General features: G+C 46.6%; 1 protein-coding gene across 3 annotated transcripts in view; it reads right to left on the reverse strand.

Moving 5' to 3' along the window:
• Window positions 1-3,634: 3,634 nt before the first annotated feature.
• LOC144606657 (platelet-activating factor acetylhydrolase 2, cytoplasmic-like) overlaps window positions 3,635-27,102 on the reverse strand; it is a 41,778-nt gene continuing 18,310 nt past the window's right edge. The window contains exons 7-11 of one of the 3 annotated variants that reach the window (XM_078422952.1): window positions 25,737-25,850; window positions 23,006-23,097; window positions 20,419-20,589; window positions 17,530-17,678; window positions 14,016-15,387 (exon numbers count right to left, since the gene is read on the reverse strand). In XM_078422952.1, coding sequence (XP_078279078.1) covers window positions 15,302-15,387; window positions 17,530-17,678; window positions 20,419-20,589; window positions 23,006-23,097; window positions 25,737-25,850 — 612 coding nt within the window. In that variant the 3' untranslated portion in view covers window positions 14,016-15,301. Of the gene's footprint in view, window positions 3,666-14,015; window positions 15,388-17,529; window positions 17,679-20,418; window positions 20,590-23,005; window positions 23,098-25,736; window positions 25,851-27,102 lie in introns of those variants that run through there. The other 2 variants (XM_078422953.1, XM_078422954.1) reach the window with 2 other exon arrangements.

Raw genomic sequence — 27,102 nt, forward strand, 5'->3', positions numbered from 1 at the left:
CTTTGGTCCTAGGCTCTCTCACCAGTGGTAAACATCCTTTCCACATCCACTCTATCTGTGCCTTTCATTATTCTGTAAGTTTCAATGAGGACCCCCCTCAACCTTCTAAACTCCAGCGAGTACAGGCACAGTGCCGTCAAACGCTCATCATGTGCTAACCCACTCAGTCCTGGAATCATTCTTGTAAACCCCCCTCTGGACCCTCTCCAGAGCCAGCACATCCTTCCTCAGAGATGGATGGGTGTTGCGTGATTAACATGCAGCCGACAGCCGGTGGAATTCTCTACCTCAGAAGGCAGTGGAGGCCAATTCTCTGAATGCATTCAAGAGAGAGCTAGATAGAGCTCTTAAGGATAGCAGAGTCAGGGGGTACGGGGAGAAGGCAGGAACGGGGTACTGATTGAGAATGGTCAGCCATGATCACATTGAATGCCTTCGACAAGGTCCCACATAGGAGATTAGTGGGCAAAATTAGGGCACATGGTATTGGGGGTAGGGTAATGACATGGATAGAAAATTGGTTGACAGACAGAAAGCAAAGAGTGGGGATAAATGGGTCCCTTTCGGAATGGCAGGCAGTGACCAGTGGGGTACCGCAAGGTTCGGTGCTGGGACCCCAGCTATTTACGATATACATTAATGACTTAGACGAAGGGATTAAAAGTACCATTAGCAAATTTGCAGATGATACTAAGCTGGGGGGTAGTGTGAATTGTGAGGAAGATGCAATAAGGCTGCAGGGTGACTTGGACAGGTTGTGTGAGTGGGCGGATACATGGCAGATGCAGTTTAATGTAGATAAGTGTGAGGTTATTCACTTTGGAAGTAAGAATAGAAAGGCAGATTATTATCTGAATGGTGTCAAGTTAGGAGGAGGGGGAGTTCAACGAGATCTGGGTGTCCTAGTGCATCAGTCAATGAAAGGAAGCATGCAGGTACAGCAGGCAGTGAAGAAAGCCAATGGAATGTTGGCCTTCGTAACAAGAGGAGTTGAGTATAGGAGCAAAGAGGTCCTCTACAGTTGTACCGGGCCCTGGTGAGACCGCACCTGGAGTACTGTGTGCAGTTTTGGTCTCCAAATTTGAGGAAGGATATTCTTGTTATGGAGGGCGTGCAGCGTAGGTTCACTAGGTTAATTCCCGGAATGGCGGGACTGTCGTATGTTGAAAGGCTGGGGCGATTGGGCTTGTATACACTGGAATTTAGAAGGATGAGGGGGGATCTTATTGAAACATATAAGATAATTAGGGGATTGGACACATTAGAGGCAGGAAACATGTTCCCAATGTTGGGGGAGTCCAGAACAAGGGGCCACAGTTTAAGAATAAGGGGTAGGCCATTTAGAACGGAGATGAGGAAGAACTTTTTCAGTCAGAGAGTGGTGAAGGTGTGGAATTCTCTGCCTCAGAAGGCAGTGGAGGCCAGTTCGTTGGATGCTTTCAAGAGAGAGCTGGATAGAGCTCTTAAGGATAGCGGAATGAGGGGGTATGGGGAGAAGGCAGGAACGGGGTACTGATTGAGAGTGATCAGCCATGATCGCATTGAATGGCGGTGCTGGCTCGAAGGGCTGAATGGCCTACTCCTGCACCTATTATCTATTGTCTATTGTCTATTGAAGGGCCGAATGGCCTCCTCCTGCACCTATTGTCTATTGACATGCGAGAACACGCATGCCACTTTCCTTGAACGCTTCGGAGTAGCGACCGACCCTCGGTCACCATGGCAACAGGCTGCTGGGTGTGTAATTGGTGTGAATGCACAGAACCAAACGACGGAAGCAAAGCAGCACAAAGAGGCACAACCCTAACCCTCAGCTCAGCTGCAGGAGAAAGAGAGTAAACACAACACAAACCACAACTCAGCAGAGGGGAGAATGATTAGGACTAGGCTATGTTAGTGACGGAAATACACCGGGCAATTTAAAAAGTCAAAATAACTGTGGAATAAGACGAGGAGGAATGAATTGCAAAACTCAATGCTGAAATGTTGAGAATAAGCTTTCATTCTAGAAATTTCCAGCCAGAAGCCAGAGGAAGGACAGGCTGAGAGGGGTGAGAGGAGGAAACAGACTAACGATGCTGAGGCCAAGATGGGAGAAGGGCCGGGTAGACGAAGGACAGAGTACCTGAACGTACAATGTTTACCATTTAAAACGGTGCCTGGGAACCATGAGAATAGAGCGAAATTATCGGTCATATTTTTACCATTTAGTTCCATATGGTGTCGCAACTGAGTAATCAAATTTCCAAGGAGATTCGAATATATGACAGAGATGGTATTGCTGAGTAATACCATTTCCAAAAAGATAGGTTCATAAGTGATAGGAGCAGAATTGAGCCATTCGGCCCATCGTCTACTCCGCCATTCAATCATCTACCTTTCCCTCTCAACCACATTCTCCTGCCTTCACCCCATAACCCCATAATCAATTTGATTGGAGTATATGATAGAGATAGTATTGCTGAGTAATAAGATTTTCAAGATTTGAGTACATGACAGGGATAGTATTGTTGAGTAATAATATTTCCAAGGAGATTTGTGTATGACATAGTATTGTTTAGTAATAATGTTTCCAGGGAGATTTGAGTACATGATAAAGATTATCACAGTCATAATCTGTATTATTACTCTGTATTATTCTGCATTACTCTGTATTATTACTCTGTATTATTACAGAGTAATGATATTTCCAAGGAGATTTGAATACATGGCAGAGATAGTATTGTTGAGTAATAATGTTTCCAAGATTTGAGTACATGACAGAGATAGTATTGTTGAGTAATAATATTTCCAAGATTTGAGTACATGACAGGGATAGTAATGTTGAGTAATAATTTTTCCAAGGAGATATGAGTACATGACAGGAATAGTATTACAGAGTAATAATATTTCCAAAGGAGATTTGAGTACATGACAGGGATAGTATTGGTTTTTACAGCATTTTAAAGGCTCTCCTGGTCAAAGTCCTCAAGGCAATCTGAATGCCAAGTGAGAGAGGATAGAAAGCTGAACTAATTATAAAAGATTATTTCATGCCTGGAGTGTCTCCTCTCTTATTGAAAAACGTCCTTGAAATAACTGCGTGGATAGTCCTATTTTTGTTATTAAACATGGAAAGACATCACATAAATGAGAATCTAGTTGGGGAAGAATATTTAACTGACAAAAACCCCCGCCTTCAAGAAGTGTAAACTCTCACCTTATGAGGAGAGTGGTAGTATTCCACTGATTCATGTGGGGATGATAGAATCATTCAGTGTAGATCTAAGGCATTTGGCCCTTCATCTCTGCCCTGGTTCCTTGTTAGAGTTTTTGTACAATCTTTCCTTTCACCTAGAACTGTAGAACGCAGAGCAGTACAGCACAGCGATGGGCCCTTCGACCCACAATGTTTGTGCTGACAAGATGCCAGGTTAAACCCATCTCCCCTCCCTGTACATGATCCATATCCTCTATTCCCTGTACTTCCATGTGCCAATCCTAAAGATAGCTTAAGATAGACACCAAAGACTGGAGTGATTCCGCGGGACAGGTAGCGTCTCTGGAGCGAAGGAATGGGTGACGCTTCGGGTCGAGACCTTTCTTCAGACTTAATCTCCACTCTCGTATCTGCTTCTGTGACCTGAGTGGATTTTCTCCAAGATCTTCAGTTTCCTGCCACACTCCTAAGACATACAAGTTTGTAGGTTAATTGGCTTGGTATAAAATGTAAAAGAAAGTCCCTAGTGTGTGTAGAATAGTGTAAGTGTGCGGGGATCGCTGGTCGGTGCGGAGTCAGTGGGTCGAAGGGCCTTTTTTCCACAGTGGATTTCTAAACAGCTTCTCCATCATGTTCATAAGTTCTAGGAGCAGAATTAGGCCATTCGGTCCATCAAGTTTGCTCCGCCATTTAATCATGGCTGATCTATGCGGTAACTCAGCAAGACAGGCAGCATCTCTGGATAGAAGGAATGGGCGACTTTTTGGGATCGAGACCCTTCTTCAGCCTGAGGATGGGTCTCAACCCGAAACATCACCCATTCCTTCTCTCCAGAGATGCTGCCTGACCCGCTGAGGTACTCCAGCTTTTTGCGTCCATTTTCTCTTGGCTAATACTGCCTTTCTCTACATTGAATGAGTTACATTATCCATTCGTGTATCCATTGATGAGGGTATCACAGGACAGGCCGGGATTTACTGCCCATCTCTAATTGCTCTCGACCTGAGTAATTTACTGAACCATGTCAGTTATGAATCAGTCACGTTGCTGCCTGTCTGGAACCACAAAACGGCCAGAGGTTTATGCTCTTTATAGTAAGGCGATACAGGCAGATTTTTATCTGATCTGCTGTGGCTAGATATGAATCCCAGGTGCTTGAGGTTAAGAACGGTATAATCATGTTCCCACATCGCCAACCGCCTACTCGTGCTCTTGTTAGTCATTTGACACCTTGTCTTAAGAGGATGTTTTAAATGTTTAAGCAAAGTTACAGGTTTTTAATGAGCATTTAGAAAGGAAATCATAGAAGAAGCCTGGGAAACTGAAATGAAGGTTAAATAAAAACTGGAGGAAAACTGAGATCTTGGGTAATTCCATTGCATCATGACATCAGGGTAGGTTTAGTTTTGTTTAATTTAGTTTTGAGATACAACATGGAAACAGGCCTTTCTGCCCACCGAGCCCGTGCCGAGCAGCTTCACTATTCGCAACCCTTCAATACGTTCATCACACACCTTCTGTCTTTTCATTTCTGGCCTTTGTCAAATCATCTGCCTGTCAACCCCTCCTCCCCCCCCCCCCCCCCCCCCCCCCCAACTCTATCTGCCTGCCGGACATTGTCCAGCTATTCCTCTCTTCCAGCTTTCCTCTCCCCCCCCACCCCCACCCCCCAACCACTCCCCACAATCAGTCTGTAGAAGGGTCCCAACCCGAAACGTCACTCATACATGCTCGCCAAGCTGCTCTGTGACCCGCTGAGTTACTCCAGCACTTTGTGTCTTCTAATCACAACTAGGCAGACAGCAGGACGCCAGCCTTTCTAACTGCCCAGAGGTTATACGTCTGTCAGCCAAATAGCCTTTCTTTTCCCTTCCTGCCAACTCTCCATAATTAATAAATCTTCAAAGAGAATGTTCAGTTAATTGTTCTACGGGGCTAGAACAATATTCTGGGGGTATTAATTTTTAATTCCTTGAGACTCCAAGACAATCTCCAAGACTCCAAGACACGCTTCACAGTGGCGCAGCGGGTAGAGCTGTTGCCTCACATCACCAAGACCTGGGTTCGATCCTGACCTCGGGTGCTGTCTGTGTGGAGTTTGCACATTCTCTCTGTGACGGCGTGGGTTTCCTCCGGGTGCTCCGGTTTCCTCCCACATCTGAAGGACGTGTGGGTTTGTATCTTCATTGGCTTCTGTAAATTGCCTCCAGTGCATAGGATATAGAATTAGATTAGAGATTAGTCAGAAGAAGGGCCTCGACCTGAAACATCGCCCATTCCTTCTCTCCAGAGATGCTGCCTGTCCCACTGAGTTACTCCAGCATTTTGTGTCTATCTTCGGTCTAAACCAGCATCTGCAGTTCCTCCCGACAGACGACCTCTAGTGACTGCTTTAATTTTTTCCTTGGGTTCTTTTTACTCAGTGGTACATTTTTGTATTGGAAGGACAGATTAACAATCCAAATTACCCCAAAGCCACTTATGTGAAAAATGCTTAATTTGAAACCCCAGACTGATTTTTTAGTCATAATCCGAAATTGCAAATACCACAATTTATTAACTATTTTTTGCTCAGATTTCCATCAAAGGACAGTATGCCAATAATATGTCCTTATTTATAATGCATGAAATTACCACAGGGGTTTTTTTAACGTTTGCCTGAAATTACTTTTAACGATTTGGATCTATCTCAAAATAACATTTCATAATTGATTTTAAAATATTCATTTTATATACATATCGAATTAAACTTGAATTCTTAAAACTTCGTAAAATTTAGCATCAATACCATCTCCAACCCTGCCCTCACCTTTAATTTGCTTTGTTTTATAGGTTGCATTGATTCTCCAAGCACTAAAACACACCATTATATCCAAATAAAACTGTTGAAAGTGGGAATTTCTGCTTGCCTGTTATGCTCTAAGTCTAATCGATCTCCCCATTGACTCCACGCCACCAAATTATTGTTACTGTTAACTTGCAAATTTGACTGTCTAAATATAATCCATCCAGTTTTTTTGTTTTTAGTTTTAGAAGTACCGCGCGGAAACAGGCCCTTCAGCCCACTAAGTCCGCACCGACCAGCGATCCCCACACACGAACGCTATCCTACACACGCTGGGGCCAGTTTTTACATTTGTACCAAGCCAATTAACCTAGAAACCTGCACGTCTTTGGAATGTGCAAGGAATCCGAACGTCTCAGAAAAAAACCACGCAGGTCACGGGGAGAACGTACAAACTCCGTACAGACAGCACCCGCAGTCGGGATCGAAACCGTGTGTCTGGCACTGTGAGGCAGCAACTCTACCGCTGCACCATTCATTCAGTCTCCAAATGGATTGATAGAAGAAGGGGGGCCAACAGATATTCACGCAGATGTTGCAAGGGCTGAACAAACTGAAACTTAAACATCTGAACCCAGCAGAACACTGAGAAGCTTGCAGGACCAAGAGGCAGGATGCAGCGTTTACTTTGAATACAGCTGAATATGAATAGGGATATAGATATGAATATGAATAAGAAAAATCTGGCATTTACCAGGCATTATATGGATTATGTTGTTAGCACGGTTGCCAACTGTCCCGAATTAGCCGGGACATCCCGTATTTTGGGCTAAATTAGTTTGTCCCGTATTAGTAGGGTTGCCAACTTCCTCACTCCCCAAATATGGGACAGGGTGATGTCACCGCCCCACGTGACCTCACCCAGCCAGGGGCCACATGCTCCCGCTCCACCAATGGCGGCCACATGCTCCCGTTCCATGAAGGAACGGCTGACGTTTTGGCTCGAGACCCTTCATCAGACTGAAGTGTACAGAGCCGCCAGTTTGGCGCCATTTTCAAGTCCCAGTTGTTACGAGTGCAGGGAATACTCACACACCCGTGATTCTATCCAAACCCCTTGGGGCACACCGCATGAAGCCATGAGATCAAGCTCAATGAACGCACAATCTGCACACTCCAGCACCTCCCCTGGTACATCCTTTGCCTTGGTTCATTGTCAAGCATTTGAGACGATTTGAAGAAGGGTCTCGACCCGAAACGTCGCCCATTCCTTCTCTCCCGAGATGCTGCCTGACCTGCTGAGTTACTCCAGCATTTTGTGAATAAATACCTTCGATTTGTACCAGCATCTGCAGTTATTTTCTTATAATACTTGTGAGGCATCTATTCACCCAATTATCGAAATGAACAACAACAATAGACAATAGGTGCAGGAGCAGGCCATTCGGCCCTTCGAGCCAGCACCGCCATTCAATGTGATCATGGCTGATCATTCTCAATCAGTACCCCGTTCTTGCTTTCTCCCCATACCCCCTGACTCCGCTATCCTTAAGAGCTCTATCTAGCTCTCTCTTGAATGTATTCAGAGAATTGGCCTCCACTGCCCTCTGAGGCAGAGAATTCCACAGATTCACAACTCTCTGACTGAAAAGGTTTTTCCTCATCTCTGTTCTAAATGGCATACCCCTTATTCTTAAACTGTGGCCCCTGGTTCTGGACTCCCCCAACATTGAGAACATGTTTCCTGTTCAGCTGACACCGTCTCCCGGTTACTGATGATAGATCACAACTTCCAGCCATGCCTGGAATATTCAAAAACCCCCAAATGAAATCCCACCGGCTAATTTCACTGAATACAAATGAATGAGTCAGGAAAGCTACCGAATTCCTGCAAAGCAATTAGTTCAATAACACCTGTCAGGGCAAGAAGCTTCTCGGGCTGACTGTAAAAGGTCACCTGTAATGTCTATGAAACTACAGCAATTTAGACTGCAACGTCACCAGACCAGATGATCTCATCATCATCTCAGCTGCAGCAATTTACTGTACGCGAGCTGGCTGACTCACTTGCTAATCTGCAGCAAGTTCACAAAGACCTTCACTGGCAGTCACGCCATTGGGACCTCCCGTGGCTGCATGAACAAATTAGACTCCCTTTCAAGTGACACTAATTCCACAGACTATGACTGACTTTCAAGTTTAATACTGTGTGTAGACTCAATGAAGAAGCCACTCATCTCCAATCTGGAATCAGGCATCAAATCCCTTAATTTCCCACTTTCCGGATCTTCACTATGACAAGCAAACAGATCAAACCAGAGACCCGAGTCCTTGAAGACGGTAAATCCTCCAAGTTTAAAAGCATAAAAACATATCTAACCTTAATATCTTGTTTGAATTCGCATTTAATTAAATTGTACGAAGGATTTACAATTATGTATAGGACGTCCTGCTTTACAATCCTGTCCCAGTTGGTGCAATGGGAGAACCTTGTTCCCACTGCATTGGGGCATATGAACTAGGAGCTGGAGTAGACCATCTGGCCCTTGGAGCCCAGACCACCATTGTTGCTCTTCTACCTTTGCACCATTTTCCTCCACTATCATCATATCTCTAAATTCTCTTAATACTGAAGAAAGGATGCACTTTCCATTGGGGGAGTACAATAACGGTTCCTGTCTCCTACAATCTATTTATTCATCCTACATCTATTACTCCTACAATCTATTACTGTGTTGAATGAGTTCAACACACAGGTTTCCACAGGTCTCTGGTGTGGAGAATTCCAAGGATTCGTCTTTCTCAATGAAGAAATATCTCCTTGGACTGAAACTGTGACTCTTGTTACTAGATCCTTCAGCCAGAGAAAACATTCTCCCGGCATCCAGCCCTGTTGCGAATTTTGGCACTTGCAATGAGATCACCTCTCATGCTTCCAAACTCGACAAAGCGCAATTTCTCTCCCTCTTCAAAAGTGCTCTCTCTTTCTCTCTCTCTCTCTCTCTCTCTCCCTCTTCAAATGGTAAAAGCCACCATATCTGGAACCAGTCCAATGAATGGTTGGTGCAATCGATGGTTGGTGCAGACATGATTGAATGGCGGAGTGGTCTCGCCGGGGCTATGACCTTGGGTCATATGTCTCCTGTGACCTATGACAGTGGGGCCAAAGGGTCTGTTTCATAAACGTATCACTCTAAGTGAACCTTCACTGCACTCTCTCTATGGCAAGTGCATCCTTTCTCAGGTAAGGAGATCAAAATTGTGTACAACACTCCAGGTGCACCCTCAACGAGGGCTGAAACAATTGTAATTAGGCGTCCATGGGCGATGGTCCAATCTTATTATAACAGCTAACCTACTATTTGCCTTCCAAATCATTTGTTCCCCTGCATTTTCACATTGAATGAGTTTTGTACATGCACACCCAGATCCCTTTGAGCTTCTAAAGCATCCATCAACTCCGGAAAAACTCTTCCTGCAGACCTTTGCAATTACCCATACTTAAGACCAGAATATTGGTTTTGGACTGGGCTGTTCATCTCTTGTACATTGTTGGCAATCACTACTTCTAGAGTTTACCGAGCTACAAGATCTTTTAATAATCCTCCCTCATTAACCTGATCAATTCTAAAATAATTCAGTTCAGGTATGTTCCATTACATATTGGCTTAAGAAACAATCCTTTTGGATATATGACCCAAGGTCATGACCAACGAGAGAACAGGCCATTCTAGACTGGGTATTGAGTAATGAGGAAGGGTTAGTTAGCAGTCTTGTTGTGCGAGGCCCCTTGGGCAAGAATGATCATAATATGGTAGAGTTCTTCATTAGGATGGAGAGTGACAAAGTCAATACAGAAACAAGTGTTCTGAACTTAAAGAAAGGTAACTTTGAGGGTATGAGGCGTGAATTGTCCAAGATAGACTGGCGATTGATGCTGAAAGGGTTGACGGTGGACATGCAATGGAAGGCATTTAAAGGTCGCATGGATGAACTACAACAAGTGTTCATCCCAGTTTGGCAAAAGAACAAACCAGGAAAGGTAGTGCATCCGTGGCTAACAAGGGAAATCAAGGATAGTATTAAAACAAAAGATGAAGCATACAGATTAGCCAGAAAAAGTAGCATACCAGAGGACTGGGAGAAATTCAGAGTCCAGCAGAGGAGGACAAAGGGCTTAATTAGGAAAGGGAAAATAGATTATGAGGGAAAACTGGCAAGGAACATAAAAACTGACTGCAAAAGCTTTTATAGATATGTCAAGAGAAAAAGATTAGTTAAGACAAATGTAGGTCCCTTGCAGTCGGAAACAGGTGAATTGATCATAGGGAACAAGGAGATGGCAGAACAATTGAACAAATACAACCAGGGGTCACAGCTTAAGGATAAGGGGGCAGTCTTTTAGGACCCAGATGAGAAAACATTTCTTCACACAGAGTGGTGAGTCTGTGGAATTCTCTGCCACAGAAGGTAGTTGAGGCCAGTTCATTGGCTATATTTAAGAGGGAGTTAGATGTGGCCCTTTTTGCTAAAGGGATCAGGGGGTATGGAGAGAAGGCAGGTATGGGCTACTGAGCTGGATGATCAGCCATGATCATATTGAATGGCGGTGCAGGCTCGAAGGGCCGAATGGCCTACTCCTGCACCTATTTTCTATGTTTCTATGTCTATCTACAAATTCCTCTTCCATGGTAGTCTTGCTGTGGAAGAGGTGGAATCTAGAGGCCCCCTAACCAAATCTGGTGTACGACAGCCCCCAATAAGAGCTTTGATGGATGACCTTACCATAACCACAACATCGGTCCCAGGGAGTAGGTGGATCCTACAAGGTCTTGAGAAACCTATCACCTGGGCAAGGATGAGTTTCAAGCCAACCAAGTCAAGGTCCATGGTGCTGAAGAAGGGGAAGGTGACTGACAAATTCTACTTCTTACTATCCGGAACTGCCATTCCCTCCATCACTGAGAAACCTGTCAAGAGTTTGGGGAAACTTTATGACGCAACTGAGAGACTCTGCCGCCATTAAAAAGTCCATCGAAGGCCTTGAAGCCTGGCTCACCAAAGTCGACAAGTCAGGCCTACCTGGCAGATTCAAGGCCTGGATCTATCAGCATTCCATCCTGCCCCAAGTCCTGTGGCCTCTGCTGGTTTACGCTGTTCCATTGACAACAGTTGAGTCCCTCGAAAGGAAGATCAGTGGCTTTGTTCGCAAGTGGCTTGGCCTTCCCCGCAGCCTCAACAGTGCAGCACTGTACGGGACCAGTAACATCTTGCAGCTCCCTTTCAGTGGTCTCACTGAAGAGTTTATGGTGGTGCGGACAAGACAAGCCCTACAGTACAGGGACTCCAGGGACCAGAAGGTGCCATCGGCTGGCATCGAGGTGAGAACAGGGTTGGAATGGAGGGCGGAGAAAGCAGTGGAGGTGGCAGAGTCACGCCTAAGGCAAAAGGCTTTGGTGGGAGTCATGGCAACTGGCAGAGCGGGCTTGGGATACTTCCCTAAGACCCATGTTGGCAAGGCCCAGGGCAAGGAGAGACACCTTCTCATCCAGGAAGAGGTGCGAGCAGGTGTGGAGGAAGAGCGTGTGAGCAGGACGGTGGGGCTCAGGCAGCAGGGAGCGTGGACAAGGTGGGAGAGCATACCGCAGCGCAGGATTACCTGGTCAAACATCATGCAGGCAGACTCCCAGCCCGTCCGGTTCCTTGTCCAAGCTGTCTACGATGCCCTACCAAGCCCAACAAACCTCCCTGTCTGGGGCAAGAGCGTGACACCTTCCTGCCCACTTTGCACTGGAAGGGGACCATTAGAACATCTTCTCAGCAGGTGCCCAAAGTCTATTGGCGAAGGTCGCTATCGGTGGCGCCACGACCAGGTGCTCAAGGTGGTTGCTGAGAGCATAGCCACTGCCATCAGTAACAGCAAACACCACCACGCCCCGAAGAAATCAATCACTTTTGTCAATGCTGGAGGGAAGCCTGGACCACAACCAAAAACAAGGGTGGGCCTCCTCTACACGGCCACTGACTGGCAGCTGCATGTCGATCTGGGCAAACAGCTGAACTTTCCGCAGCACATCACAGCAACATCACTCCGGCCAGACATAATCACCACCTCCGAAGTGACAAAACAGCTGATAATTCTGGAGCTGACAGTGCCCTGGGAAGAGCGTATGGAAGAAGCTAATGGGCGGAAACGTGCAAAGTACCAGGAGCTGGTGGAGATGTGCCGGCACAGAGGCTGGAAGATACGCTATGAACCCATAGAGATGGGCTGCAGAGGCTTTGCAGGTCGCTCACTCCGCAAAGTCCTCAACCAGTTGGGCATTACGGGGCTGGCAAAGAAGAGGGCCATTCAATCCGCAAGCGAAGCCGCAGGGAAAGCCACTAGACGGCTTTGGATTAAGAGGGCTGATCCGTGGGCAGTTGCTGCTGGGACGCAAGTCGGGGCCTGATCAACCCCGGCTGGGTCACCTGGGTGAGGGTGTCTGAGGCCTGAAAAACCCCAATGACCCCAGGGTCACATCACTGAGGATGCGTCCCAGCGCACCCAGAAGATGTATCTTTCACATTCACATTGCCAGTGGATCAATCTGCTCTGGGAAACGTTGTTGTCATTGCTTTGCTTATCCTGCCAGTGGACCTGGAAGTGTTTGCTGCCACATCTGTTTGGTACCTCCCCGTACATCCAGGTGTCTCTCCAGGTAGTCCATAATTCGGAATGTGCGAAGGGCTGGAACCGTGCTGCCCAATAGACTGTCAACTTTACACAGGGTTGGAGATCTTGTTCCTCAAATACATTTCTCCTCAAAATTAATGTGGCAAAAGCCACATAAACCACACTTGAGGCAGGAGCAAATCCCTCCATCGGTGTCCGTGTTCTTTGAGAGATGGCTCCCAGGATACTGAAATAGTCTAAGCGTTCTGGGGTGTTGTTGGTGTTGAGCAGGTTTTGTTTTATACTTTAGGCTTTGGAGACACAGCGTCCTTTGCCCACTGAGTCCATGCCAATCAGTGATCACACTGTACACCAACACTATCCGACACACTAGGGGCAATTTTACCAAAGCCAATTAATCTACAAGCCTGTATGGTTTTTGGAGTGTGGGAGGAAACCAGAGTACCTGGAGAAAACCCACAGGTAGAACATACAAACTCCATACAGAGAGCGTCCGTAGTCAGGATCGAACCCGGGTCTCTGGCGGCGTGGGGCAACAACTCTACTGCTGAGCCGCCCACAGAGGGGTTGATGAAAGGAATTTGTTGTGTGCAAAGACCCGACCCTCAAGGATGACTTGGAGCTCAGTCTCAAAACATGTGCACTTGTAAGTGCCTGTGTACTGTGTTCAACAACTGTGTTCAACAACTGTGGTGAAGTGACCTTGGTTCTGGATGGAAATGACAGTGGATGATAGACTCTTGTTTGAGCCTTCACCCCAACTCATCCCACTGGGAACCTTGTGGAGGTGCAGCAATCCACCACCTAAGATTGCGAGAAAGTCTTGGGGTGATGGCACAGCATCACGTCACGGTGATGGCGGCACGGTGGCGCAGCGGTAGAGTTGCTGTCTTACAGCGAATGCAGCGCCGGAGACTCAGGTTCGATCCTGACTACGGGCGCCGTCTGTACGGAGTTTGTACGTTCCCCCCGTGACCTGCGTGGATTTTCTCCGAGATCTTCGGTTTCCTCCCACACTCCAAAGACGTACAGGTATGTAGGTTAATTGACTGGGTAAATGTAAAAATTGTCCCTAGTGGGTGTAGGATAGTGTTAATGTGCGGGGATCGCTGGGCGGCGCGGACTCGGTGGGCCGAAGTGCCTGTTTCCACGCTGTATCTCTAAATCTAAAATCTTTCACATTAAGATCGAGTGTTTTGAGCAGTGGAGGATATCGACAGCATTGCCAGGCCATGCCGACCCCTGCAACACAGATCCATTGCCCGCCGCTGGAATAATAGGTCTTTAAGGCCAAGGTCAGACACTAAACTTTTAACGCAACGATACACCAGCGAAGGGAGGTGCCCACATTTCACCCCAATGATATCCTTGCATCTACACGATCAGTTTAAAAAAAAAATGTGCTTGCTAACATGTAGGTAGCTGATTATTGCACATGGAGTTAGTTATTGTCCTTAGCATAACTTTGTATAATCAATTAGAAACATAGAAAGTAGGTGCAGGGGTAGGCCATTCGGCCCTTCGAGCCAGCAACGCCATTCAATGTGATCATGGCCGATCATCCAGAATCAGCACCCTGTTCCTGCTTTCTCCCCATATCCCTTGATTCCGTTAACCCTAAGGGCAATATCTAACTCTCTCTTGAAGACATCTTAGACAGTCCTTTGGCTTTGGACTTGGTTTTCTGGGTTGAGCGATTATCCTGGTGTTAAGGCACAAGGACTTTATGCTCTAAATGTAATTTAGAACTTGAAGGGACTAAGTCACACCGGCAACTTGGCGATTCTTATGTACTTCCTCGGTGAAGTCTAATATTACATTATGCATAATATTCTTGCATTAGTATTCATTGTGCTCTAGTAGTTATTCATGACTGCACTCATGTATAGTTTGATTTTACTGAATTGTATGAAAAACAAGGAATCCCTTTGTACCTAGGGTGATATGATGACAATGTATCATTGAGCCAAGATCATGGTTGGTCAAGGTCATGTTGTATACCATCATGTGGCAGACAAGATGGAGATGAATGTCTGCATGGCCCCACAGCAAAAGCGTCCACATCGCGGGGCTGGAAACTGGGAGTGTCCTGAGCTAATTCTGCTACCACCGCCATCTATTGCAACAAGTGATGGCTCCCACTGATGGTCGCCGGAAGCTTGCGGCCTTTCAGGACGGATGGTGACAGCGATGTCGACTTTTGAAACATGGACGGTGGACACGAAAGAAGAAGAATGTCTGCATGTATTAATTGGAAAAGGATTGTTCACATTTACAGAGGCGAGGTTTGTTTGCGAGGTCGATGTGGGAGCCTGCTCTATTCTTGGAGCCGATGTGATGTGTCTCTTCTGACACTATGTGGCTGGAATCAGAATCCACAATGCAATTTGAGGTGCTCTTCAGTCAATAGCAAGCGGTTGAAGAGGACCCTGGTGGGAAGGACGGGGATAGGCAGAGAAAGGAAGTGCAGAGCTCTGCATGCAGCCTAATCACACTCGTGCAGCCTTGCAGTCAGTATCCTCCTAGATCTTGCACACAAGGCATGACCATTCAAGCTCTGGAAAGCAAGCCCCTGGTGCATCCTCCAGTCAGATCTCACACCAAGGATCCAGCTGCATGTTCTGTTAAATGCCTCGCGCCTTTAAGTCAAAGGGGGAGACCCGGGAACAACATGGTCGCCTTTTCCTTCCACAAGAGCGTCCCATTGATTAAAATCCTTTGGTAGATCTAGAAATTAAATCAGAAAGTGGTCAATAATTTTGTCCATTAAGTATGGGCATCAGTCTGAGGCAGGGTCTCGACCCGAAACGTCACCCATTGCTTCTCTCCTGAGATGCTGCCTGACCCGCTGAGTTACTCCAGCATTTATGTGTTTACCATTAATTTTCACAAAGTGATTTCTAACTGTTTCTCTCGCTTTGTCAGGCTTAACCGGACTCGAGGTGAATGACGAAGACAGACACAAAAAGCTGGAGTAAATCAGCGGGTCAGACGGCATCCCTGGAGGAAAGGAATAGGTGACACATGTCTCAGGTCGAGACCTTTCTTCAGACACCCTGCTCACGGTGACATGCACTTCCAGCACTGACCTCTAGATGTCATTGATCACTAAGCTGAGTCAGGACCATTGCTTAAACAAACTCACAGAACACAGGCACTTCTGACAAAGCCAGGATGCTTTGCCTATCCCCATTCTCAGTGGTGCAAGCTCGCTCATACCGCTGTGGGACTGCGAGAATTTTGAAGCAGTGGCAACTAGGAGCCACTGGCAACTAGGCAACTAGGTGGCACAGCGGTAGAGTTGCTGCCTGACAGTGCCAGAGATCCAGCCGATCCTGACTACGGGTGCTGCTGTCTGTACGGAGTTTGTACGTTTTCCCTGTGACCCTGTGGGGTTTCCCCCAGGTGCTCCAGTTTCCTTCCACACTCCAAAGACGTACAGGTTTGTAGGTTAATTGGTTTGGTATAATTGTAAATTGTCCCTAATGTGTGTGAGATAGTGTTAGTGTGAGATAGTGTTAGCGCTGGTCAGTGCGGACTTGGTGGGCCGAAGGGCCTGTTTCCGCTCTGTGTCCATCAACACCTTCCGAACCTACAAGCTCTTCCACCAAAAGGGGCTGTAGAAAGCATCTTGTCTGGGAACATCTCAATCTGGTTTGGGAACAGCTCTTCCCAGGACAGGAAGGCCCTGCGGAGAGTATTGCGTTCGCCTGAACACACCATGGGAACTACACTCGCCCCCCTGCAGGACCTATACATCAGGAGGTGCAGATCCAGAGCCAGCAACATTATGGGGGACCCCTGCCACCCCAGCAACGGACTGTTCCAGCTGCTACGGTCAGGCAAACGCCTCCGCTGTCACGCTGTGAAAAAAGAGAGGATGAGACAGAGTTTCTTCCCACAGGCCATCAGGACTGTTAACTCTCATATCACCAGGGACTAATTTAAATTTACTGTATTAATTTATTTTTTGTGTTAAATTGTTTTTTTCTATTGTGTTTTGTAGTTTAGCACAATCCGCAGGCGTTGCCACTTTCATTTCACTGCACATCTTGTATATGTATGTGACAAATGAACTTGACTTGAGCAGTGGGTGCAAGGTAATGCCACTACTACAAGCCCCCTTCAGATCTACATGTCATTCTGTCCAGGAAACATACCACCCACGGTTTATTATCACTAGACCCGCATCTGGCATTTTTTAGTTTAGTTTAGTCTAGAGATACAGCACGAGAACAGGCCCTTCGGCCCACCGAGTCCACGCCGACCAGTTAACCCCACACACTAGCACTATCCGACATACACTAGGGACAATTTACATTTATACCAAGCCTATTAACCTACATACCTGTACGTCTTTGGAGCGTGGGAGGAAACCGAAGATCTCAGAGAAAACCAAAGCAGATCACGGGGAGAATGTACAAACTCCGTAGACAGCACCCGTAGTCGGGATCGAACCCAGGTCTCCGGCGCTGCAAGGCAGCAACTCTACCGCTGCGCCACCGTGCCTGACGCCCCAGGCATCTTCACTGTCGAGACTTCAGGCGGCTCTTGATGATGGCTACAACTACTTCCCCCAAGGGCAGTGAAGAATGGGCACCAAATACCCATCAGTAAAACCCTTTCCCCATAAGTGAATAACCACCATGACAACTGGAAAGCGAGCTAGTGAGGCAACCAGGTGAGTTTGTTCTCAGGCGTGTGTTATTACGGTCTGAAAAGCACTGTCTGAAGAGGCAGGTTCAACCCCGTCTTTCAAAGGGGAATAAAACTGGGTAGATCTGGGAAAATAAGCGGGGAACTGTTCGACAGCTCTTTTAAAAGCCAGGCGCATACATTTATGAAGCTCATGATACTGTCGGACCTTACCTAGGTGTCTTTGCAGGAAGGCCAATGTTGCTTTCTGGATGATTGCAAGACCCTCCAGAGGATCGATGGTCCCCTTGGTCTCAAATGCCAGGTTGAGCAAATCTCCAGCCAGCAAAGTGAAGTCCGTCATGCTCTGATGAACTGACCCTCTGAAAACAAGTACCAATGGAGCAATTACCGTGAATATTAGCACCTCCGTGTACAGAAAAAAGGTCGAGGTGCCCAGAAGTCCATGTTCTCCTTGATAAATACCAACTCCAAACCATTGCTCTCAGCCATCTCTACAAGTGCATTTAGTTGTCTTATCACCAAACACTAGTGCTTATTCAATGGATATAAATTGCTGTTGTCTATTCACAGAACAGTCACAGCATGAGCATTTGAATCGTCTCTCAAGAGGTAGTAGATGGTATTTACATTAGTGCAGCTCCGCAATTCTTTCTTGATCCTCGATTCTATCATACTTTGTGCAGGCGTTTCTCATCTCCTGACTTGTCTGCTCCCTTCCCAGTGGAACCACTTCCTTGCGGTGAAGAACTCACCCAAATGGATCATCTCCATAACTCTTAACATTAAACCAAGCAAGGAAGTCATAGGCAAGAGGACTGAAAGCTTTCTCAGAGTTATCTCGTAGAGACAGTCACACAGTCAAGGGGACACAAAAGCTTGGGAGAGAATTCTAACTGTCCTGACCCAGTAAGACCACATCTGGAGTATTGTGTACAGTTTTGGTCTCCTAATTTGAGGAAGGACATCCTTGCTATTGAGGTAGTGCAGCGTAGGTTCACGAGATTGATCCCTGGGATGGCGGGACTGTCATATGAGGAAAGATTGAAAAGACTAGGCTTGTATTCACTGGAGTTGAGAAGGATGAGAGGGGATCTTATAGAGACATATAAAATTATAAAAGGACTGGACAAGCTAGATGCAGGAAAAATGTTCCCAATGTTGGGGGAGTCCAGAACCAGGGTCCACACAGTCTTAGAATAAAGGGGAGGTCATTTAAAACTGAGGCGAGAAGGAACTTTTTCATCCAGAGAGTTGTGAATTTGTGGAATTCTCTGCCACGGAGGGCAGTGGAGGCCAAATCACGCGATGAATTTAAGAGAGAGTTAGATGGAGCTCTGGGGGGCTAGTGGAATCAAGGGATATGGGGAGAAGTTGGGCACAGGTTACTGATTGTGGATGATCAGCCATGATCACAATGAATGGCGGTGCTGGCTCGAAGGGTCGAATGGCCTCTTCCTGCACCTATTTTCTATGTTTCTATGACCCCCAAGCTCTGAAGATAGATTTTCTATCACTGAAGGCTCCAAGGTGCACAGCAGGCCAGTATTGGAAAGATTGCACTGCTTGGCGAGATGCCCGAGATTGGGAGTAGCAATGGGGCGATTTTAACATGAAGGCAAACAGAACTGACTGTATGATTTGTTAAGGTGGTACAGGGTACCAATTTCTGAACAAAGCTGGATTCTGATTCATTGTCCTCTTTTGTGGGAAATAATGCTGCCACTGGAACGAGACTATAGTTGGAGCAAGTCAGAATGTTGGAGATGGGACCTGAAGAGGAGGAAGAAAAATTAAAAATAAAACATCTTCTGAAATCTGGAGAGCACAGTGCACTGGAGTACTTCTGAAGTATGCTCATTATAATGCAGGAGATGCCAGCCAAACTGCTCTCAGGAATGAGATAATGACTAGATAATTTGATTTTCTGATGTTGAATTGAGGAATGGATATTGACCGGGACACTTCTCGAATAGTTTATGGGTCCTCTTACACCACGCTGGAGAGTTGATAGGACATTGATTTAATGTTTTATCTGCAAACTCAGACGTCCAAGACTCTCAATGTCCCCCCATTAGAGAATTGACGTAGCAGCATAGATTTTTTGAGAGAATTATAGCGACGCTGGAAAATTAGGAGCAGGAGAACATCATTAAGAGACTTGTGTCGTTTATCTAGGCCGTGATCGATATGAACGGCAGCTCTATTACATTGCTCTGTATCATCAAAGATAAAACTGGTGCCTGCAGTCTTGAAAATCTTCAGTTACCCTGGAGAACCTGCAGTCTTTTGGACAAGAGAAGCTTCAGACTTTCATAGGTATTTATTCACAAAGTGCTGGAGTAACTCAGCAGGTCAGGCAGCATCTCGGGAGAGAAGGAATGGGTGACGTTTCGGGTCGAGACCCTTCTGAAGTGTGGGAATACTCAAATATAATGTTATCAAATGGTTGCACGTTTCAGAAGCAGATGAAACCCAAGGAACTGCAGATGCTGGAAGCTTGCGTAGAATGCAGAGTGCTGGAGTAACTCAGCGGGTCAGGCAACATTTGTGATGGACATGGAGCTCCAGAGATGCTGCCTGACTCACTGAGTTACTCCAGCACTTTGTGATCTAAGGCAGGCTTAGGACTGGACAGTATTATAGAAGTCTGAAGAAGGGTCTCGACCCGAAACGTCACCCATTCCTTCTCTCCCGAGATGCTGCCTGACCTGCTGAGTTACTCCAGCACTTTGTGAATAAATACCTTCGATTTGTACCAGCATCTGCAGTTATTTTCTTATACCTCAGACTTTCATGATCTGTTGGGTGAAAACTGTTCCCCGACTTTACACCTGAGTGAGCCAACTCTAACTGTAAAAGTCACAGAATGCTGGAGTAACTCAGCAGGTCAGGCAGCATCCCTGGGGAACACGGACTGGAGAAAAGGAATAGGTCATATTTTGGGTCGACCCAAAACGTCACCCATTCCTTCTCTCCAGAGATGCTGCCTGACCCGCTGCGTTACTCCAGCATTTTGTGTCTATCTTCGGTGCACTAGAAAACCTGTACTGGAATATTTAATTAGCATGCAGCCCAGACATTTCACCTCTCTATACTTACAATATGGTGATTATCTTGATCTTATCGTTCCCGGACTGCAGCCTCTTCATCTTCCCGATGGTGTCTTCAGTCTGGAACTTTTCAGAGTTAATGAAGAACACAGGACCGGGATTCTTGGAATACATCCCTCCCGACAGGGGCAGCATCCAGCTATCCAGAGCCACTGCACACCTGCAGGGAAGAGATGCACTTAGAAGGAGCAGGGCCTTGGGGAAACTGCAGCCATGTGCTAAGTGGACATGTTCCTCACTGATGGAGATGATTTGGTGAGATACTTGAGGTGGACGGATTGAGCAGAATGTACAATTATACACAAGGCAGTCTAACTGCAAGTTTAGTTTAGTTAAGATTTAGATTTTTAGATTTTAGATTTAGAGATACAGCGCAGAAACAGGCCCTTCGGCCCACCGGGTCCGCGCCGCCCAGCGATCCCCGCACACTAACACTATCCTACACCCACTAGGGACAATTTTTACATTTGCCCAGCCAATTGACTTACATACCTGTACGTCTTTGGAGTGTGGGAGGAAACCGAAGATCTCGGAGAAAACCCACGCAGGTCACGGGGAGAACGTACAAACTCCATACAGACGGCGCCCGTAGTCAGGATCGAACCAGAGTCTCCGGCGCTGCATTCGCTGTAAGGCAGCAACTCTACCGCTGCGCCACTGTGCCGAGATTCGAGTTTCGAGATACAGCACGGAAACAGGCCGACACCGTGCCGACACTAACGCTGTCCGATACACACTGGGGTCAATTTGCAATTATACCAAGCACATTAACCTGCAAACCTGTACGTCTTTGGAGTGTGGGAGGAAACCAGAGATCCCGGAGTAAACCCACGTGGTCACAGGGGGAACAGACAATCTCCTGCACAGACAAGCGGAGTCAGGAGTCAGGATCGAACTCGGGTCTCCGGCGCTGTAAGGCAGCAACTTTACCGTTGTGTGACTGTGCCCCCTGGTTTACGTCCATGTGAGTATGTAGTAAGCTGAGCAATAGGGTTTAGATTCTGCAGGTTAATTGGTTTTCCGTGAATTGACTAGTGTGTAGGGAATGGTTGAGAGGGGTTCATTTGAGGGCAGGTAGCTGGCAAACCAGATCATGATGGAGTATTCTCAGGGCATGCAGCGTAGGTTTACTAGGTTAATTCCCGGAATGGCGGGACTGTCATATGTTGAAAGACTGGAGTGACTAGGCTTGGCCACACTGGAATTTAGAAGGATGAGAGGAGATCTTATCGAAACGTTTAAGATTATTAAGGGGTTGGACAGGTTAGAGGCAGGAAACATGTTCCCAATGTTGGGGGAGTCCAGAACAAGGGGCCACAGTTTAAGAATAAAGGGGTAGGCCATTTAGAACTGAGATGAGGAAAAACTTTTTCAGTCAGAGAGTTGTGAATCTGTGGAATTCTCTGCCTCAGAAGGCAGTGGAGACCAATTCTCTGAATGCATTCAAGAGAGAGCTAGATAAAGCTCTTAATGATAGCGGAGTCAGGGGGTATGGGGAGAAGGCAGGAACGGGGTACTGATTGAGAATGATCAGCCATGATCACATTGAATGGCGGTGCTGGCTCGAAGGGCCGAATGGCCTCCTCCTGCACCTATTGTCTATTGTCTATTGTCTACATATTCCTGATGGGCAGCTTTCCTTGACTGCTGCCATGGCGACCACCAGGTTCAAGAAAAGCTTCTTCCCGACGATCTCCAGGCTGTTGAACCCTGCACAACACGAATCTCAACTTTGAACTTCTTGTTTTGGTTACACAAAGGAATTTGGGGGGTTTTTTTGGCACAAATATTGTGGATTATTTCTTTAGTGAATTATTATTGTTTATTATATATTATCTATGAGTAGTAGTATATCTACAGGCCTCTTATGTTACTGCAAGTCAGAATTTCAAGTCTGACAAAGGGACTGGACCCAAAATGTCATCTATCCAACGTGCTGGAGTATCACAAGGTGCTGGAGCAACTCAACAGGTCAAGGAACATCTCTGGAGAAAAAGGAAGGGTGACGTTTCGGTCGGAAACCCTTCTTCAGGCTCATCCATCCATGTTCTCCAGGGATGCTGCTTGACCCGCTGAGTTACTCCGGCATTTTGTGTCTTTCCTTGGCAAACCAGCATCTGCAGTTCCTTGCTTCTGCCTCAGACGTTCACTGTTCCGTTGTCAGGTCAAATGACGAATCGCCTGGATCGAGTGGATGTGGAGAGGATGTTTCCACTAGTGGGAGAGTCTAGGACCAGAGCCCACAGATTCAGAATAAAAGGACGGACCTTCCTAAGGAGATGAGGAGGAATTTCTTTTGTCAGAGGGTGGTGGATCGGTGGAATTCATTGCCACAGAAGGCACTGGAGGCCAAGTCAATGGATATTTATAAGGTGGAGATTGATAGGTTCTTGATTAGTAAGAGTGTCTGGGATTATGGGAAGAAGGCAAGAGAATGGGGCTGAGAGGAAAGATAGATCAGCCATGATTGCACACATTGGAGTAGACTTGATGGGTCCAATGACCTAAATCTGCTCCTGTGACTTGTGAACCTATGAATGAAACACTCCTAACACAAACCAAAGCACCCTACATACCGGAAACGTGTATCATCGGCGACAGCTTGGATCGATGTAGAACCTCCAAAGGAATGGCCCATCACAGCAACCTTTTGTAGATCTATACAGTCCTGCAGCAACACAAAACATCACCTCAGATTCTCAGCAACACAGCTCCGTCTGTTGCAATGAGCGAAGGACATTGGTGCAATCTCCTCCAATCCCTGCTGGAGGAGCTTAATTCAACCACGAGATGGAACTGCGGTTGAATGTATTGCAATGTTTACCATGGTCCTCATTATGGGACATGCTAAAAATGAAAATGGGCCCACCGTTTTCATCAGTCTAAATCTCTCTTCCAATGTCCAGATCTTGTAACATCATATAACGAGCAAACGTATTACAGTGCTGAAGTGGCAAGCAGATTGAACTGGGTAAACGTTCCCTTCAAAGAAGGAACCCAACACGAAACGTCACCTATCCATGTTCACCAGCTCACAACCCAGCGAGCAGTATGAATATTGATTTCTCTAACTTTAAGTAACCCTTGCATCCTCTCCCACGCAAATCGTTGTACTAGTTCTAAAGTCGTCTTGTTGAGTCTCATTGTCGGTAACTCGTTTTCACCTAGCCCACAACTAACAACGATTCCGTTTCCTTTATCATCCTTACTTTTTTGCATATCTTTAATTCATTTGTTCTATTTCTCTCGAGATCACCGTCTATATCTCTCGTTTCCCTTTCCCACTGACTCTCAATGAGATGAGAAAACATTTCTTCACATAGAGAGTGGTGAGTCTGTGGAATTCTCTGCCACAGAAGGTAGTTGAGGCCAGTTCATTGGCTATATTTAAGAGGGAGTTAGATGTGGCCCTTATGGCTAAAGGGATCAGGGAGTATGGAGAGAAGGCAGGTACAGGTTACTGAGCTGGATGATCAGCCATGATCATATTGAATGGCGGTGCAGGCTCGAAGGGCCGAATGGCCTACTCCTGCACCTATTTTCTATGTTTTCTATGTTTCTATGAAGAAAGGTCTCGACCCAAAACATCACCTATTCCTTTTCGCCAGAGGTGCTGCCTGACCCAGCTGGGTTAGTCCAGCTTTTCGTGTCTGTTCACCAGGGATGCTGCCTGACCGGCTGAGTTTCTCCAGCACTTTGTGCCCACTCAAAGGCACACCAGCCTAACACCTTCCTCCCAATTTAAAAGCTCTTAAGTGACCACACCCCCGAGTTTCAACTGAACCAACTCTCAGTTCTAATGGGCCACGCTCTCAATTGAGTAAGGAGTTTGTGAGTTCAACGTCCACCCTGGCAGTGAGAGAGACTTGCACAGTCCAAGATGTTGGATGAAAAGTTAAGATAAGGTCCCCTATACGTCTCTGGAAGCCACGACCGCCCCGACGTGCAGCAGCAGAGACAGTGTCTTCGTCCGCCCCGGATCGCGGGGCTTGGGTCGGCCCGCTGCGGACCTTTCACCGTCCGGCGCGGCCTGGAACGTGGCAACTACAACAGCCTGACCGCGGGAGAAGACGGCAGGGGAAGAGAAAAGACACTCTGGCCTTCCATCACAATGAGGAGGTGACTGGACGAGACTCACTGCGATGGATGTTTATTTTTTGTTGTTGTTTTGTGTTGGTTTGTGGTTGTGTAATTGCTTATTTTATTGCTCTTACTGTTGGACTGTGGGTCATGAAATCTCGTCCAAAAGGCTCGTTTTTTTTGGATGACAGTAAAGGTAATTCTGATTCTGATTCTGATAAGTTGTTCAATGGCACTTTTACAAAGGAAGGCAATGTCAAGGGATAACTAGATTTTCTCGTGTTGGATATCCCCATTTCCCAAGTGGCGAGAATGTGGCATCTTTGTGCGAGGAATGATTCCAACCAGTGGAGGGGTTTGCTCCAGGCTCCCATTGACTCCAGTTTAACTACTAGTTTCCAATATTAGTTTTCTAGAGATTCAGCACGGAACCAGGCCCTTTGGAACACCGAATCCACACGCTCCAGCGATCCCCACACATTAACACTGCCCCACACACACTCGGGATGATTTTACATTTACACCAAGCCAATTAACCTACAAGCCTGTACGTCTTTGGAGTGCGGGAGGAAACCGAAGATCTCTGAGAAAATCCAGGCGGTCACGGGGAGAACGTACAAACGTACAAAACTCCCTACAGGCAAGCACCCGTAGCCAGGATCGAACTCGGGTCTGTGAGCACAGGAAGGCAACAACTCTACTGCTGTGCCACCCTTATTAATTAATATTATATTCTTTCTTAGAAAAACAATTTAATTTGTCGTGCTTTCTGCATCTGTAGTCATTTTCCCTCCATGGCACAACGATTGCACTTCACATAAACATCCCTCGTGTGTGTGGGGTAGTGTTAATGTGTGGGGAATTTTTGCGCTGGAACAGCTTTGCCAATGTTATAGACAGACAATAGACAATAGACAATAGACAATAGACAATAGGTGCAGGAGGAGGCCATTCGGCCCTTCGAGCCAGCACCGCCATTCAATGTGATCATGGCTGATCATTCTCAATCAGTACCCCGTTCCTGCCTTCTCCCCATACCCCCTGACTCCGTTATCCTTAAGAGCTCTATCTAGCTCTCTCTTGAATGCATTCAGAGAATTGGTCTCCACTGCCTTCTGAGGCAGAGAATTCCACAGATTCACAACTCTCTGACTGAAAAGGTTTTTCCTCATCTCAGTTCTAAATGTTGAGTCCAGATGTGGAGCGCAAGTCTCTTGACGTACCCACCTTCAGAACAGAGGGGCACAGGTTACCGAGAAGGGCGTTTTCGATGGGCTTCCCTTGGTTGATATCCGTGAGAAGGTCCAAGACCTGGCCACATTCCTTCACTCGCTGTTGTAGCTGAGAGAGAGAGAGGGAGAGCAAACACAACAAGAGTTCATTGATGTTGATATTACGCTTGAATATTTTACTAACAGCGAGTGTTTAGAAACTGGGTATCTGGCTGCAATTGATCAATAAAAGCTTGTGGGCGTAGAGTCTGAAGAAGGGTCTCGACCGGAAACGTCGCCCATTCCTTCTCTCCCGAGATGCTGCCTGACCTGCTGAGTTACTCCAGCATTTTGTGAATAAAAGCTTGTGTGTCGGCATAAAATGCAAGTCAGACACAAAATGATGGAGTAACTCAGCGGGTCTGGCAGCATCTCGGCAGAGAAGGAATGGGTGACGTTTCGGGTCTCGACCCATTCCATTTCTCCCGAGATGCTGCCTGACCCGCTGAGTTACTCCAGCATTTTGTGTCTACCTTGCATTTTAACCAGCATCTGCAGTTTTTTTTCCTACAAATAAAATGCATGGAAAGGTCTCAGTGAATGCCAATGGAGGCATAATGCACCAGGCATTTAACTTGGCCTTCAGTTGTACAGATCCTTCTTCCTCTGCCATACTGAGATGAGTTTTGAGCATTGCACATCTACAAGGATGCAATGCCATTTGTAGGAAAAGATACCTCCTTTGAAAATTATTACTCAATTGACCAGAGGATGATTAATATGTGAGCTATTGCAGATCTGAAGAAGAGCCCTGACCTGAAACGTCACCTATCCATGCTCTCCAGAGATGCTGCCTGACCCGCTAAGTTGTTCCAGCATTTTGTGTCACAGAGCAATACAGCGTGGTAATAGACACTTTGGCCCAACTTACCCACAACGACTAACATGTCCCATCGACACTAGTCCCAATTGCCTGTATTTCACCCATATCCCTCCAAACCTATCCTAACCTAACCTACCTGATAATAACTACTTCAACTACCTCCTCCGGCGGCTCGTTCCATACACCCACCACCCTTTGTGTAAAAAAGTTAACACTTAGGTTCCTATTAAATCTTTCCCCCCCCTCACCTTAAACCTATGTCCTCAGGTTTTTGATTCTCCTACTCTGGGCAAGAGACTCTGTGCGTTTACCCAATCTATTCCTCTCATGATTTTGTCCACCTCTGTAAGATCACCTGCCACCCTCATCCTCCTGCGTCCCAAGGAATAGAGTCCTAGCCTCTCCCTGTAGCTCAGGCCCTCGAGTCCTGGCAACATCCTCGTAAATCTTCTCTGCACCCTTTTCAGCACGGTGGCGCAGTGGTAGAGTTGCTGCCTTA

The sequence above is a fragment of the Rhinoraja longicauda genome, chromosome 27, assembly GCF_053455715.1.
Source record: "Rhinoraja longicauda isolate Sanriku21f chromosome 27, sRhiLon1.1, whole genome shotgun sequence".
Classification (NCBI taxonomy): domain Eukaryota; kingdom Metazoa; phylum Chordata; class Chondrichthyes; order Rajiformes; family Arhynchobatidae; genus Rhinoraja; species Rhinoraja longicauda.